Genomic DNA, 16,505 nt, shown 5'->3' on the forward strand with positions numbered 1-16,505 from the left:
TACTAGTAATATAAAAAAATTATATATATAGAATGTAACTGAAAAAAATATACATATATTTGCTTTCTCTCTCTCTCTCTCTCTTTTTTTTTTTTTTTTTTTTTTTTTTTTTTTTTTTTTTTTTTTTTAAGTTACATCCTGTATATCACTTCAAGACGATATATTATATTAATATTATATTTAAAAAACTTGCTTTTCAGGAGTATAGAAAATTCACCAAATGAGCACTCTATCATTTGTTACCAAGTTTTAATAAATGCTCACACCATTGAAAGGAATTGTGGGCCAATACATGCTCACATCATTGAAAGGAATTGTGTAAAGACTAGGGTATCATATATGTATATCAAAGAACTTCTTATTGTCCCTAATTGTATCATTAGGTATTTGAATAATTGTTAATATGGACGAGGAGGGGGACCACCGCGCATCAAACCAGGAGGTGGGCCTCTCATTCCAGGTGGTCCCATTGGTGGGCCACCACGTCCTATTCCAGGTGGCATTCCAGGTGGCATACCTATCAAACAAAGAGACATGTATTTTTAGTATGTACAATTTAATTTAATATTTAATTAATGTAATATGTAATATAATTTTACATAATTTTAATTTTATATGTAATATAATTTTTTTGTAATTAATGCATGTAAAACAAGATTTTTGAAAAATTATATAAAATTATATTACATATTACATTATTACATGTATTATTACATATTATATTACATTATTACACACGTTACAATATTCCATTATTACATATCTCTTTCTATTCCTTTTCTTCTTTAGATAAAAGTATTGACAGAAAAATTATATATTACACATATATAAAATTAAAATTATGTAAAATTATATTACATATTACATTAATAAATATATCTATATATATCTGTATCTATCAATACTTTCATTTAAAGAAGCAAAAGTAATAGAAAAAGAGAAAAAACGATCTCTCTGCATATTTTAAAGGAATCGAATGGAGGAAAAAATTGTACCCATCATTCCAGCTGGTGGTCCCATCATGCCAGGTGGTGGCCCACCAACAGGCATTCGCGGTGGGCCCCCAGGATGTATCTGAGGCGGCGCCGAGACCTGGCCTCTGCTGCCAGGAGTCATGATCTGTTGGGAAGGTCCTCCGACACCCCTTACAGGACCTTGAAGACCAGCTGGCACTCCCGCCACATTTGCAGGCATACCTCTGCCAGCTGCACGAGCCATACCTGGCCCAGGAGCTGCTCCTGGAATCGGTACCCTAGGTAAGCCCTCTTCAGGAGGAGGCGGACCCTCGACAGTCAGCGAAACTATATTCTCGCCCCGTAGAAGAACAAATCCCAGGACACGCTTCTCCTCCCTTTCAGGCTGCTTGGTGTTCTTTGGCTTGATCTTGCGAAATTCCTCGCAATCACCGAGTATCAGATTCATATGTTTGTCAAAAGCTTTGAAAGTGCCGATAAAAGTCCTAGAGTCCTGCAGAATGATTCTGACTCTATAGTTGATGTGCTGTAACATCTTGTTGTTCTTGCCGATAGTCTGAAAATCAGAAACTGAATTAAAAAAATATTTCTATTTTATATTCTCTTTTTATGTGATTAAATTTATATATGTTGTGTATTTATATATATATATATATATACACATACATATATATATATATATATATAAGAAAATAATATAAGGATAATAATATAAAGAATATGTATAAGAATTATACATATAATAAAGAATAATATAAATATATATAATATAAATAAAAAATTAAACATAATTCAAAATAAAAATGTTTTACTGTAAAGCGTCTGATTTTTTTCATGTTTGTCTATAAGCAAAAGAATTGTTTTCAATTATCTTATTCTATTAATGCGTATAATTTTCTTTAGACAAATAAATTCTGGATATTTATTTTCAAAAATAGAGAAACTTATGAATATTTTTTAAAAATATATTTATGTAATTATCGAAATATTGAAATTCTAAAAGATCCTTAATTCACGTGTATGACAGAGCATTATTTAAAGTGTAGAAAATTATAAAAGTAAGTTGAATCGAAAAGATTGTTGAATTAAAGTAATCTCGAAAATAATAATTTTCATCACTTACCATCTTGATTATTATTTTGCAAGTACTTGTTTTACAAAAAAATTCCTGAGAAGAGTTCTCCTCGTACCGTATAACCTCTCGCTTCACGTAAACATGAAGAAATAATTCTGAAGATTCTCAGATAATATCGCATGTGTCGATGTTACATTTAGCGAGTTTGTTTTCATCGAACGCGCTGATTGGCTGTCGGCCAGGAAATCGCTAGGGTCCTGAAAGTTTCCCGCAGCAGCAACCAATCACAGCTCGTTACGATAAATGAGACATCAGCCTTGAACCTATCGAACCGCCAAATCTACCGGCGTCGTATCTCACGTTTTTTTCGATAGAGGGAGAAGGTTTTTCGAGGTATTAAGATCAATAATATTATTATTATATTATATATTATTATGTTACTATTATATTATATGATTATTATTACCCAAGGAGAACAGAAAAGTCAAAACGACGTCAATTTGACGTCATATTGACTAAATTATGTCATTTTTGGTCAATATGACGTCAAATTTAGTCAATATGACGTCATTTTGATTTTTCTGTTCTCCTTGGAATATATCATATAATAATATATTATTATAACATCAATAATATATATTATTCAGATTAAATATTGAAGAAATGAATTATTAGAAATTTTAAAAAAATTATAAAAGAAAAGAAAATTATATATACATTAATGGGGCGAATCGAATAAATCTGTCATCTCATCGGTCAATTTTGGTGCAATCAGGATGACGGAAGAATTTTCAAATACATCGAACGAAATCCAAAATGCTGAACAATATAACGTATCGATGTCTGAAAATAATACAGTTCAAACATTTAAACACATCTCATCGTGGAAATACAAAAATCCGTTCAGCGTTTCTGTTAGTAATTCTGAAAAGTTTAGTCATAAATCCGGTAAATGCACAACTATTTAATTCTTAAATATTAAAATAATAAATTCTTAAATACATATAATTATATATAGTTATATACATAAAATATATATAGTATTAATTTTTTAAATTATTTATTTTTCAAGATTTCAATATTTTAATATGATTAGCAGTACATTATATAATTATAAATATGTAATAGTTTAATTAATATAATTTGTAACAGCTCTTTAGAAAATTTTAATCTACAAATAAAAAGGCAATAAGAGCTAATTAAGTTCTATACAAGAAATATATTTGTGAAAAGATTTATAACATATAATATTAAATATTAGACAGAAATAAATTCGTTCGTACGTTTCGGTTGTCTTTTTCAACCTTCTTCAGCGCACCAATTAAAAATTAAAGATTAGTAGAAATTAACAATAAAGTTTAGTTTAATTAATTTGTTAAAATATAATCGTATATATTGACAATTCATCAATCTTTCATTGTTTCACCTGCATTAAACAGATATGACCAAGATATATTGTATATTATGATTAATGATGCATGTAAATTAAAATAGAATATTAAATTAAAATAATTTAATCTAATTCTGTTTTAATTTACATGCATCATTAATCATAATATACAAGATATTTGAATCATATCTGTTTAATTATAAAATTATAAAATTTAGTACGAGATTTTTTGATATATATACATATGATTAGATTCACATTTTTACAAGAATAAATACTAAAAGAGCTAAGTCAAATTAAATTTTCTTAATCATTTTTTATAATATTGTAGAGAATATTCTCAAGGAAGATAAATATGAAAAAAAAACGAAGCAAAGCATTCTCCATAACTGTCGAGAATATTTAGCTAATTATCAAAAATCTTGTGATAATATATCGCGTAACAAGGATTCTTTTGCAGCCTTGATCGTAATAATGGCTCAAGCTACAGTAAAATCTCTGTGGGCATTAATGTACATAATTGTTAACATTGCTCCCATTATCCAGGTGACTATACACAAGACATTTTTATACAGGGTGTCCCACATATACAGAATTTCGAAAAAGAAGTTTTATTTTAAGAGGCATTTTTAGATTTTTCGAGATCATAATCATTAATTTTTTTTAAACTGAGTTATTTTCATAATTTTTCTCACATAAATGTTCTCATATACATTTGTTAAAAATTGTTAAAGAGAAATAATCGAAACATGAATGATTTATGAGATTGTATGTTTTATAGTCTGAATTCCTTTTAGCAAAAAAATACGTCTCCCTTGAAATCTTACAATTTTTGTATGAAACATTTTTCGATGGAAGCTTTTTGGCTTCTAAACATCGAGAAATCTCAAAATGCAAAAATTAAAATGGGATACTTTGTATATCTGATCTTAAATTAAGGATAAAAATTGTAATTTCTGAAATTCCTGCAAATTCCAGATATTTTCCTTCATATTAAGATTTGTGTTCAACAAGATAATCGACATTCGCAAAACTAAGAACATTAAGCAAGTAATGGTGAAGTTCGCGATATTCGTTATACAATTGCTCAGCGTGTACGTTTGCCTTATATTTATACTCGGTTTCATCGTTTTGCCGGTTGTCCAAATGGCAGTCGGTATCGTGGCTAAATTCGTGATGCATGATTAAATAATTCTGATTTTTTTAAATAAAACGTGAATAAACCCATATGGTGTGTTCTTATACAGAATAAGTTCTTTAGTTTTAGATTAGCTTTCGCTTCGTATAAGTAAATGACCCAAGTAGCAAACTGGCGTCATCAAAATGATGTCATTTTCATGTCTAATGACGTCATTAAATGTCAAAATGATGTCATTTGATGTTAATAACGTCATCAAACGTCAAAATGATGTCATCTTATGTCTAATGACGTCAGTAAACGGCAAAATGATGTCATTTGATGTCTAATGACGTCATTAAACGTCAAAATGTCATTTCATGTCTAATGACGTCATTAAACGTCAAAATGATGTCATTTCATGTCTAATGACGTCAGTAAATGGCAAAATGATGTTATTTTACGTCTAATGACGTCATTACACGTCAAAATGATGTCATTTCATGTCTAATGACGCTATTAAACATCAAAATAATGTCATTTATGACGTCACGATGTCAAAATGACGTATACGTTTGCTATCTAAGTGAAAACATTTATAGAATTTATAGTCGTTCTTTCAGAATATTTTTCTCGCAAGTCGATTCGAGAATCTCGAATTAAAAAGTAACATGTACGAAACGTTTTTAATAAACAATAACCAGGACGATCGAGAACAATAGAAGAGCAAGAGTGTCCAGTACTATAGCGTGACTCGCTGCACCCCATCCGCATTCTAAGTCTACTTTCAACGCGTTCGACAACGATATATTGTTCTTGTTCAGACAGAACGTCTCGCGAAGATCATCGTCCCAACCGTTGTCCCAACAATTGAATTCATCGCCTTCCTCGTGCTCGAAGTTCTTGAATTCGTCATAAGACGTACATCGATCTTCTTGATATTGTCTGTGCTTCCTCTGCCATACCTCGATCCACCTGTGTGAAGAAGAGAAAAGAAAATGTTCATGTATTTCTTTCAGCAGAAAATGCTCAAGTGGCAAACTGACGTTATTAAACGTTAAAATGATGTCATCAAGGTTGGGCAATAATTAGTTAATTATAGTAAAAAGTTAAAAAGTTAATAACGTTTAACTTAGCTTAGTTAATTTAAAATGTATTAATTTTTAACTGTAACTAGTTATTTTTGACCTTAAACTTATTAACTTTTTCCTAAGTTAAATTTTTTTATCTCTGAATACCTATTGTTTTTTAAGTTATAAACGTATTATTTTTAAATTAAAGTATTATATATTTGTTTATTTGTCATCAATTGTAATTGCCAAAAAATATATTTCTATATTTTTAGAAATGTAGGAGAAATATAGAAAATATAGAAATATATTTTTTGGCAATTAAAAATCAAAATTTCTTTGTTATTTGCTATTATAAATTTCAAAGAATTAACAAATAAAATTATAATTTAATATAAATAATATTTTTAAAAATTAACTTTTGATTTAACTTCAGTTTAATTAATTTAATCTTAAACATCAACCGAATTAATTTTTTATTCATGCAATTTTAACATAATTATAACTTAATTTTATAAGCAACTAACTTTAACTTATAACTTATTAGTTTTAAAAAATCATTAACTTACCCAACCCTGACTGACGTTATTAAACGTCAAAATGATGTATAATTTATTATAACTTGAGCACAGAGCACAGATGAAGTTTTTGCTCTCAATCTAAGGTAGTAAGTGTACATACATCATTTTGACGTTTAGTGACGTCAGTTTACTACTTGTATCATAATTAATAATTTTTGTAGTGTTTATAAATTTATATTATCGTTGATAGTCATCGTACCCAACATCGCAATCACAGTTGAGATAGCTGCCTGCTAATCGCAGCTTCATGATAAATCGCTCCCCAGATACTCCTGGCTTATAACCGGACGACGGATTGTGCAACGTTCGAGTGTTGCTCTGGTGAATTTCCACAGTTATATTGCGCACTCGATGAGCGTTGTTGAACATTTCCCGCGATACGGTCGCCACGCTGGTATTATACAAGCCGAAGTAAAGGCGAGGATTTCGCATGCCCTAAAAAATCGCTCGATATGTATCTCAAGCATCTAACCAAATTATTTTTACAGTTAAATATCAGCTGATTTCTGACAAAAAATATTAATAGAGGTATAACATATTATTTACAAGATATTATTATTTTAATGTGTTTAACATATATTAATATTTTAAAATTTAATTAGCAAATTAAATGCTTCATTAATATTTTTTTGACAGAAATCAGCTGATCAAATCGTTATAATTTGGTAATTAAATTTTTAAATAATAATATGCTATAAAAATTAAAATAATATACAACATTTTAAATAATATATGTATGTTTATAATACTTTAATATTTTTGATAGTTAAATATTAATCGAGTTAAAACAAATTTTATATTATTTTTTGAAAATATTCTTTTTAATGTAAAATCGAAGAAGTAGCGCATGCTTATGTTGTTCTAGTTTTATATATAAAATTCAAAACATTATCAATCTAATCAAGATAGTCAATTCAAGATTTTAACAATATATTAATAAGAATGTATGTCTATGTAATAATTAAATTGGGCATAATTTAATTAATTTAATTGATTCTATGGTCATTCTCTCGTTTGTCAAATTAGTTAAAATTTTATATGATCACACATGTTCATGGAAGCAACTCAGGTAGGTCATTTTGAATTTTCGAATGACATCAATATTGATGTTTAATGACAGTTTGCTACTTGAGAATGAACTGATACTTTATAAAATTTTTATTAATTATTTATTTAAAAAACGCAAATTATATATATATATATATATATATATATATATATATATATATATATATATAGGAAACAAAAGAACTTACGTGCAGTATTTGCGGATGTATGTTCTTTAAAACTCTACCAGTCAACGTAATATTGTATAACTTGTAGGGTAATTTCCCTCTCATTTCCTTTTCTAGATTGGTGTCATTCTGAACCTACACAAATAAATATACGTTTGTGAACTCAACGAATCTAGCTCTAACTGTAGATTACACAGGGTTCGGTAAGTTAATGGTTTTTTAAAACTAAGTTGAATTAAAGTTAGTTGCTTATAAAATTAAAAATTGCACGAACAAAAAATTAACTCAGTTAAAGTTAAGTTAAGATTAAATTAACTGAAGTTAAATCAAAAGTTAATTTTTAGAAACATTTATATTAAATTAGAATTTTGTTTATTAATTCCTTTAAAATTTTATATTGACAAATAAAGAAATATTGATTTTTATAGAGAAATATATTTTTTGGCAATTACAATTGATGACAAATAAACATGAAAATTAATATAATATTTTAATTTAAAAATAATACGTTTATAACTTATAATAAACAATAATGGTATTCAGAGATAAAAAAATTTAACTTAGAAAAAAGTTAAGAAATTTAAGGTCAAAAATAGTTAGTTGAAGGTAAAAATTAATACATTTTAAATTAACTAAGCTAAGTTAAAAGTTATTAATTAATTAATTAACTAGTTATTACTCAACCCTGAGACCACATAACTTTGACTTACATCAATGAGCAAATGCTTCAGACCATGATTATGCTGCAGAATATTGGGAAAATTAAAGTTCTTCACACCGTTATACGCAGTGATGTGCAACTTGCGGAGTTTGCTGGCTTTGCAGAGCGCACCTGTCTGCAAGAAATAATGGATTACATTCAGTGGCGGATTAAGCATTTTGCCGCCCCTAGGCAGCGTACATTTTGCCGCCCCTAAAAGCAAAAAAAAAAAAAAAAGATTTAGTACAAAATATCAACAATTTTCTGGTAACCCTGCATTAGCTGGTGAAAACGTAATATATTTTTAAATATTTTCACGAACCCAGAGTGCACCACGAGGAGGTTTGCAGATAGGATTTTACACTCCTTTTTTTTACTTTCTTTATTTTTTTTTACTTTTTTATTTTTATTTCTTTTTTTATTTTTTGTTCTTTTTATCTTTTCTTGTATTTTTAATTTTTTTTATTCTTCTTTTTTATATTTTATATATTTTTTTTAATTTTTATTTCTTTTTATCTTTTTTACTATATTTTTGTTAGTTACTTGTTTTTATTGTAATAATGCTCGGAATTAAAATGAGCGTCGCTTCGTCGCTCGTCGCCTAATATCTCCCCACTACCGCCTACCGCTCGAGGCTTGAACCGGTCGTCAATGGCTGCGTTCAGCAGACAGAGGCGACAGAGCAGATCAGTTAGCGCTCAGTGATTCTTTAATATAATTGGTTCTTGCATTTAGATTTTTGTTAGATCTAAGTGCAGAAACCAATTACAATAAAGAATCACTAAGCGCTCATTGATCTGCTCTGTCTGCTGAACGCAGCCATTGGTATTGGTAGAGTCGTCGGCGGCTCGGCCGTCGGCGGCTCGATCGTCATCGGCTCGGCCGTCGAGCCTCAAGCGGCCAGAGGCGGCGAAAATTTTCTGTCTTCGAAAATTTGCCGCCCCCTCCAATTTGCCGCCCTAGGCAAATGCCGATGTTTGCCTCTAGTGTTAATTCGCCCCTGATTACATTTCACACATCGTCTGTGAAATCTTGTAAAATTTATTTACCTCGAAAATTGACAGAGTGAGTCTTCGTATATCCAGCTCTTCGAGGCTGTCGGCCACGCCCAGGAAACTCGTGTTCGTAATAGCTGTGATTGGATTATCCGCCAAATTAAAGGTCTTTAATTCAGGCAGCGAGTGCGTGATCAACGGCACCATCGTCAGATCATTGAAACTCAAGTCTAAATAGTGCAGAGACGTCAGATTCGATGACATTTCCGCCGGCACTGATGCTAACTCGTTATGCGCCAGGTATAAAGTTCGCAGCCGTCGTAGAGGCAATTCTGGAACCTACTTTGCTAATTTAAATATGCAGTTCCATATTGCTGATAAATCAATTACTAGGGATAGGCATGCAATTTATGTTTTGAGCATAATAGCATATGTGTCAAAAATTGTTTAATATAATATTAAATGTTTAATATTAACTTATTATTAAATATATGGTATAATTAAATTATAATATTTACTTTAATATTATAACTTAATTATACACTTAATACTAAGTGTTTAATATTAATAAGAATATTAAGTCGGCTCCTTAATTTTAAGGTTTAATATTAAGTTAATATTAACTTTAATATTATAACTTAATTATACACTTAATATTAAGTGTTTAATATAATATTTTAACTTAATATTAAGTGTTTAATATAATATTTTAACTTAATATAATATTAAGTGTGTACTATGCATAACTATTAAAATGAATGCTTAAAAACAATTTTTGGCACATTATGCTATTATGTTTAAAGCATAAAGTGCCTATCCCTATAAATTACTTACGCTCAAGAGGGAAATGTTGCTTAGACTGAGGTACAGAAGAGTGTCTTCTAAACCGTAGAATGTTCTTCCGCGGCTTTCCAAGATGAGTTGCTTGTTGTGACTTAAATCGAGATGGACCAGATGTGGTAGCTCGGAAAATACGCCGTCGTCTAATCTGACAAGTCGATTGTACGATAAGTCCATCCACACCAGACTCTATCGAAAAAATATAGTGCACGACGTTTATTCAATGATATACTATTAAAGGAGATAATTGATTTTGATTATTCAAGCAATATAAATTTTTTAAAAATTATATAAAGTGATTATCCTATATATTAGGGAGCTTTAAATTTATGATTCGTCCTTTTATCATCTTTAAATCATTTTTAAATCATTTTTGTCCAGATAACTTTTCCAGGGAGCAAACTGACGTCATTAAACGTCAAAATGACGTCATTTTGGCGTTTAATGATGTCAGTTTGTTACCTGAGTTTTAATAAGTGATGAATAAAATCATGACATCATTATGAATTTTATGTTCTACCTGGGTAGCAAACTGACGTCAAAATGACGTATACTTGCTACTTGGGAGTCGAAGAAAGCAATTTGGATTTACCCTGAGTCTGAATATCGTGTCGGTGCTGTGGATCCCCGATAAGACGTTCCAGGACATATCCAGATTTGTTAAGCTCGCGGCGGAGATCAAGGACATACTCTTGATGGGCAGTCTTGTGAATTGATTGTGCGAGAGATCGAGGCTCTCTATGTTGCATTCGGCGAACACGTTGTCCGGCAACGTTCGCAGCCTGTTGTGGGACAGGTCAACGATGCGCAACTTCTTCAGCGGCCTCAAAGCCTCTGCCGGGATGTCCGTGATCTCGTTCCACGAGAGAAACAACACCTGCAGATTTCTCGTGTTCTTGAAACAGTCAAAGTCCACCTCGCTCACGTCGTTGCGCCGCAAGTCGAGCCACTGCAGGTGCGGCATGTTGCCGAAGACAGTTTGGGTGATGTTTCTCAGCTGATTGTTCGACAGATACAGATGGGTAAGCGAGTATTCGACCGGCTTGAAATAATACTTCATGATGTCGGAGATGTTATTGTAACTCAAATCCAGAACCTTGATGTTCGATTGCACGGTACTGCCGACTAAAAATTAAAAATATTAAATTTTACATTCAATTTTTAAATCGAAATTACAAATTTTTTTGTCAGAGAGAATAGGACGATGAAGAACTCACTGACAGAAATAGGTGCAAAAGCGGTGCTATTTATCCATAATCTCGGAATTTCGTTGTGGCTAACGTTGACCTTGAACGACGACAACGTGCCCACTTGGTCGAAGGAGGCGAAATCAAATTCGTGAAGATTGTTATATGCGAGATCCAGAAACTCAAGATCCGGTAGATTCTGAAATATAAGTTTTCACATGAATCTTCAGCTGATCTGGCAATATTCTTAGATAATCATTCTCATTTAAAAATGGTATCGGACTTAATTTTGGTCCGTCTTATTAGACTATATAGAAATCCAGGTAGCAAACTGACGTCATTAAACGTCAAAATGACGTCAGTTTGCTATAATACTTGAGAAGCTCCAGAAGTAGTAAACTTAAACTGACGTCATTTTGACGTTTAATGACGTCAGTTTTTGCTACTTGGGACATATTCCTAAACGTTTTACAATATGATAATATAAATATGATTTTTTTTATATTAAATTATATTTTTAAATTATATATTTTTTAAAATTGTATTAAAATAATTTCTTATCTGTTTTACAATATATTTTAGAATATCTGCACACATACATACATACACACATACATACATACATACATACATACATACATACATACATACATACATACATATATATATATTCGTATATTAAATTACCTGGAAGGCTTCGTCGTTGATATCCGTAATCTTGTTGCCGCGCAAGTTGATGTATTTGAGTCGGTTCATATTCATGAAGGCCCGCCTCTCGATCCTGCTGATAACATTATCCTCCAGATTGATCGTCATCAGGGCCGATAGATCGACGAACGTGTGAGTTTGCAGACTCTTTACTTGATTGAACGCAAAGTTGATCTCTTCCAGCATCGAATGGATATCGCCCTATATGAATCAAATGATTTCTCTTATTGTCGATTCTTTAAGAAATCTTAACTTGTATCGTTAAAATCGATCGACTTACCTGAAAAGTACCCTTGGATATATTATCGATTTCGTTATCCTGCAATTCGATGCGCTTGATCCTCTTCAGGAAGTGGAACGACGTAGCTGGTAAGGAACGAATCTTGTTGTTGCTAAAGTCGAGATGTTGCAGATTCGTCAGCGATTTGAACGGTCGACTAGGTATTTCGGAAATCGTCGAGGACAGACCGTGGGATATTCTTAACGTCAGTAAAGAATGGCCTACCTAAGTGAGGAACTCGAAGAACTGTCAAACGACCTTGTATACTTTGTGCACAATTTTTTTCTTTATTTTATTGTGAAAAATGTCCCAACGTCAATTGGGATGTTTTTATGACGTCGTTTGACGTTTAATGACATCATTCGACGCCAAAATGACATATATTTTCCAAGTAGCAAAATGACGTCAGATTGCGACTTGAAATGTTCTATGACATCATTTTAACGTTTAATGACGTCATTTGACGTTTAATGACGTCATTCGACGTAAAAATGGTATATACTTTCCAAGTAGCAAAATGACGTCAGTTTGCTACTTGGGTTGCTATTTGGGATGTTCTTATGACGTCATTTTGACGTTTAATGACGTCAGTTTGGCATTTGAGACGTCTTAGAAGTTTGTCCAAGTATCGGAATCAATTTTGTATAAAGTGCACAATATCTAGATAAAAATTAGGGTCAAATGAAAGAATTACCTCTGAAAAGGCCTCGTCGTCTATCGTCGATATCGAGTTTTCGGAGAAATCGAGATACTTGATTCCACGAACGTGCATAAAAGCGTGGCTTTTGATGGTGTTGAGATTACTATGGATTATCCATAGTTCCTTGATGTCCATACCGAACTCTAGAAAATTGTCCGCAGACAAGGTCGCCTGCGGCATCCTAGAGATAGAGAGGAAACGCAGGTTTCTCATCTGTCGTAGATCTTGAAGGGAGACGACGCCGTTCTGCTTCCCGCTAAGGTCCAAATTGTATAAGGAATATTGGAATCCATTGAAGATCTCGGCTAAAATGTTAAGTGGCATAATGTGAAGTGGTGAAGCAAACATGAATTACTTACGTAAAATAATATATACTTACTTGGCGAAAATGTGTTGATGCGATTCTCGCGGAAGATGAGTGTATGCAGGAAGTCGAAATCCTGGAACAGCCGGTTGGGAAGAATAGTTATGTTGTTTCCCGAGACGTCCATTAACTCGAGAGTCGATTCCAAACCGACGAAATTGACCGAGTCGATCTCCAGTAAATCGCAGTCGTTCAAGTATAGCTCGCGAATGCGCGAGTCTCGGAATGTGTCCTCCTTTAAATTGAGTTATTAATTATTTTGAAAATATCATTACTATTATTTTAACATTATTAAGTTCTCTAATATTAGTTTGAATTATCTTCTCATTTAAAAATTATCTTCAGCAAACAGATTTAAGTCCTGACCTCAGTAATCCAAGTAGCAAACTGACGTCATTTTGATGTCTAATGACGTCATTCGATGTCATTTAGGTCCTGGCCTCATCAGTAATCCAAGTAGCAAACTGACTGTCATTAAATGACGTCATTTTGATGTCTATGACGTTATTCAACGTCAAAATGATGTCATTTTGATGTGTAATGTATGTATAAATACCGAAACGTTCAAAATAATTAGTTAAGAATTTAAGTTAAGAACAAATTTGTTGTACTGGGTCTTCTCAATCCTTTTTATACCTGATTTTGATTATTGTAATTTTTTAATTTAATCATACCTCGATCATCGTCAGAGGATTGCCGCTGAGATAGGTGCGGTTGACCTTATGAAAATGCTGAAAATCACCGGATGCGAGAATCTCGATCTGATTGTAATCCAGTCGCAGCATATCCAGGGACATCTGTATGCCCTTAATCTCCGGTTCCTGTTGCGTTTGCAACATTCTCGATATCCTGTTGTAGCTGAGATCGAGGACCTTCATGCGCTTCAACTGGGACAGCTGGGCGTATGGCACGTACGTCAGTTGGTTGTCATTCAGATAGAGATGCGTTAGGTAAGCCATTCCATCCCTAAATACCGACGAATCGATCTCCATCAGGCTATTCTCTCGAAGATCGAGGATCTCCAGATACGTGAGACCGGCGAAGGCGTCGGCCGGCAGTTTCTCGATCGCATTTCGACCTAGACGTAGAGTCTGCAGAGAGTTTTCCAGACCGCGCCAATTCTCCGACGTGATGAGAGATATTTTGTTACCTAAAAAGAGAAAAAAAAGATAAAGAAAAAGAAGAAAAAAAAAAGAAGAAGAACATGATAATAATATGATAATGAAGATATTAAAGATGATAAAGATGAGGAAGAAGAGAAAAGAAAAGAGAAAAAGAGGAAAGAAAAAGAAAAAGATGAAGATGATGATAATGATGATGGATGATGATATGATAATGAAGATGATAAAAATGGAGAAGAGAAAGAGAAAGGAAAAAAAGGAGGAAAAAGAAAAAAGTGATGATGATGTTACATCAAGAAACTCTCTCGTATTATCGTATTAAAAAATGGATATTTTATTAAAATAAGAGAAAATAATTAATTAAATTATATAATATATTTATATCAAATTACTATTAACATATTAAGTGTTTTAACGCAACATGTTTCTAGAAACATCATGTATTGCAAATATCAATAAAAATATTAAAAATATTTTATAAACGTCTCGCTAGACTGCCAATTTGATATTTAACTCGTAATAAGAATAATGGATACCGGTGAGTTCGAGAAGCCGGAGTTTTTGTAGATGTCTGAATGATTTGCTCGGCACACTTGCGAGCTGATTGTAGGATAAATCGAGCTCCCATAACGATCTTTCGAGACCTAGAAAGGCTTCATCTGGAATGTCCGCCAGGGGATTATGCCTTATTTGTAGTTTGTAGAGACCTAAAATGCAACTCAATGATACACGTCGCGCTATGTAATTGAGTTGTGGATTCTTTACTGTTCCGATGTTATTTATAATTAGGAATATATATATATATATATATATATTTATTTATTTAAATAAAACAATATATCAAATCGAGATATAAAAGTAAAGAATCCGTACATAGGCAGTTTTAATGATCTAACTCTATTATTACTCTAGCAACTGATTTTCCTGATTAAAAAAAATCGAAGAAAGTATCAAAACATTCAAAGAAACCCTTCCATAATTCTTCTTCATTTTATCTTCTTAGAACACTTCTACGTTCAGAAGATATATCTTATCGCTTAGAAGATCTTTTATAGGATCCCCAATTTTCTTCACTTTATCATCTTCTTAATTCAGCACTAATTTGCGTACTGGTGTTCATGAGGTACTGCGGCTGCAGGAACCTCAGTCCGTTGTTCTCCAGCTGTAGCATGAACATTTTGGAGGAATTGATCGGTTGCGGTATTCGCGGCATCGGCACGTTGTAGCAGGCGACGATGCCGAGATCCGGTATGGCCTTCGAGCAGGTGCAGAGCAGATTGAAGAAGCAGGGCGGATATTGAACCGGTAGCTCGTGCATCCGCACGACGGACGCCCACATCATCAGCAGCAGGATAATTATCAGCATAACGTAGGCGACCTTCACCAAAGTAAAGAGCTTCTGCAAATCATCGACATTTCGCACAATCGGACTCGCTTCGAACCAAGGTAGCAAACAGCAATGACATCATTAAACGTAAAAATGACGTCTTTTTGACGTTTAATGACGTCAGTTTGCTATCTGGTAAGGTATCGTGGAAGGGAATTAACGAATATATATATATATATACATATACAGGGTGTCTCGTTTTAATGTCCAACCCTAAATAAGTTTTTTATTTTTGATTGTAGAAAAAAATGTTTCAGACAAAAGTTGTATCCTTTAAAATGCTATGCTAGTAAAGTTTCTAAATACGATTAACAATTATTTCAAACGTGAAATTGCAAATAAAATAATTCTGACAGATGTTACCATGTCTTTTTACAGATTGCCTCCGCTAAAGTTTCTATCTTCGTATTCTTCCACTGACAGGTGATATCGAAGAATGAAACGACAAACTGATTGATCGCTCGCGACGATCTGGCGTTGCTCGCTCGCAGTTCCTTGCGCCGCTTTAAGACTTCGCTGACAGTTCCTGTGCTTCTTTTTACCAGATTACAAGCATGATATATTCCACTAGATGCGTCGATCGAATAAAGCCATTTAAGTCTACTCGCGGTCAGCAATTATATTTAACGAATTTACTACTGGTTAAGTAATATCAGTCGATTGTTCCAGTAATATAATATCTTAAAGGCAGTAGTAGTATAATTTTGATATTGTTATCTCTTCAGCTAGCACATAAGACCTTCCACCTAATTTCATCCACAGTTTTACTTCACGTCAGTAG

General features: G+C 32.4%; 3 protein-coding genes across 5 annotated transcripts; 1 reads left to right on the top strand and 2 right to left on the bottom strand.

The window, feature by feature from the left end:
• Positions 1–232: 232 nt before the first annotated feature.
• On the bottom strand, positions 233–2,197 carry SmB (small ribonucleoprotein particle protein SmB). Its single transcript, XM_029313627.2, has 3 exons — positions 2,098–2,197; positions 996–1,530; positions 233–517 (listed from the first exon to the last, which is right to left on the bottom strand). Exons 1-3 carry the CDS (start codon positions 2,098–2,100, stop codon positions 399–401), a joined length of 657 nt encoding a protein of 218 aa, XP_029169460.2. The 5' UTR covers positions 2,101–2,197; the 3' UTR covers positions 233–398.
• Positions 2,198–2,791: 594 nt separating this feature from the next.
• Positions 2,792–4,674, top strand: LOC114939350 (uncharacterized). The gene is made up of 3 exons (XM_085488100.1): positions 2,792–2,997; positions 3,771–3,985; positions 4,418–4,674. Exons 1-3 carry the CDS (start codon positions 2,826–2,828, stop codon positions 4,625–4,627), a joined length of 597 nt encoding a protein of 198 aa, XP_085344226.1. The 5' UTR covers positions 2,792–2,825; the 3' UTR covers positions 4,628–4,674.
• Positions 3,093–16,458, bottom strand: chp (leucine rich repeat containing G protein-coupled receptor chaoptin). 3 transcript variants are annotated; one of them, XM_085488087.1, is made up of 16 exons: positions 16,088–16,458; positions 15,448–15,715; positions 14,874–15,044; positions 13,891–14,366; positions 13,232–13,451; positions 12,847–13,157; positions 12,153–12,377; positions 11,852–12,073; positions 11,195–11,363; positions 10,570–11,102; positions 9,972–10,166; positions 9,192–9,476; positions 8,153–8,278; positions 7,464–7,577; positions 6,407–6,642; positions 3,093–5,531 (listed from the first exon to the last, which is right to left on the bottom strand). In XM_085488087.1, the coding sequence occupies exons 1-16, from the start codon at positions 16,088–16,090 to the stop codon at positions 5,243–5,245; spliced, it is 3,843 nt and encodes a 1,280-aa protein (XP_085344213.1). In that variant the 5' UTR covers positions 16,091–16,458; the 3' UTR covers positions 3,093–5,242. The 3 variants fall into 3 exon arrangements, with proteins under 3 accessions (XP_085344213.1, XP_029169466.1, XP_085344217.1); XM_029313633.2 differs by having other exon boundaries at positions 15,448–15,736; XM_085488091.1 differs by lacking the exon at positions 6,407–6,642 and having other exon boundaries at positions 5,412–5,531; positions 15,448–15,736.
• Positions 16,459–16,505: the final 47 nt, after the last annotated feature.

This window comes from Nylanderia fulva, unplaced genomic scaffold, assembly GCF_048542155.1.
Source record: "Nylanderia fulva isolate GAGA-0341 unplaced genomic scaffold, ASM4854215v1 Scaffold110, whole genome shotgun sequence".
NCBI classification, from domain to species: domain Eukaryota; kingdom Metazoa; phylum Arthropoda; class Insecta; order Hymenoptera; family Formicidae; genus Nylanderia; species Nylanderia fulva.

Coding starts and splice junctions, on each gene's coding strand:
- chp (XM_029313633.2), bottom strand. Junction 15,045..15,447: donor GCAGTACCTCATGAACACCA/GTACGCAAATTA, acceptor GTTGCATTTTAG/GTCTCTACAAACTACAAATA. Junction 10,167..10,569: donor ACACGATATTCAGACTCAGG/GTAAATCCAAAT, acceptor TTTTTTCGATAG/AGTCTGGTGTGGATGGACTT.
- LOC114939350 (XM_085488100.1), top strand. CDS start 2,826: ATGACGGAAGAATTTTCAAATACATCGAACGAAATCCAAAATGCTGAA. Junction 2,998..3,770: donor AAAGTTTAGTCATAAATCCG/GTAAATGCACAA, acceptor ATAATATTGTAG/AGAATATTCTCAAGGAAGAT. Junction 3,986..4,417: donor ACATTGCTCCCATTATCCAG/GTGACTATACAC, acceptor TGCAAATTCCAG/ATATTTTCCTTCATATTAAG.
- SmB (XM_029313627.2), bottom strand. Junction 518..995: donor ACCACCAGCTGGAATGATGG/GTACAATTTTTT, acceptor TTTGTTTGATAG/GTATGCCACCTGGAATGCCA.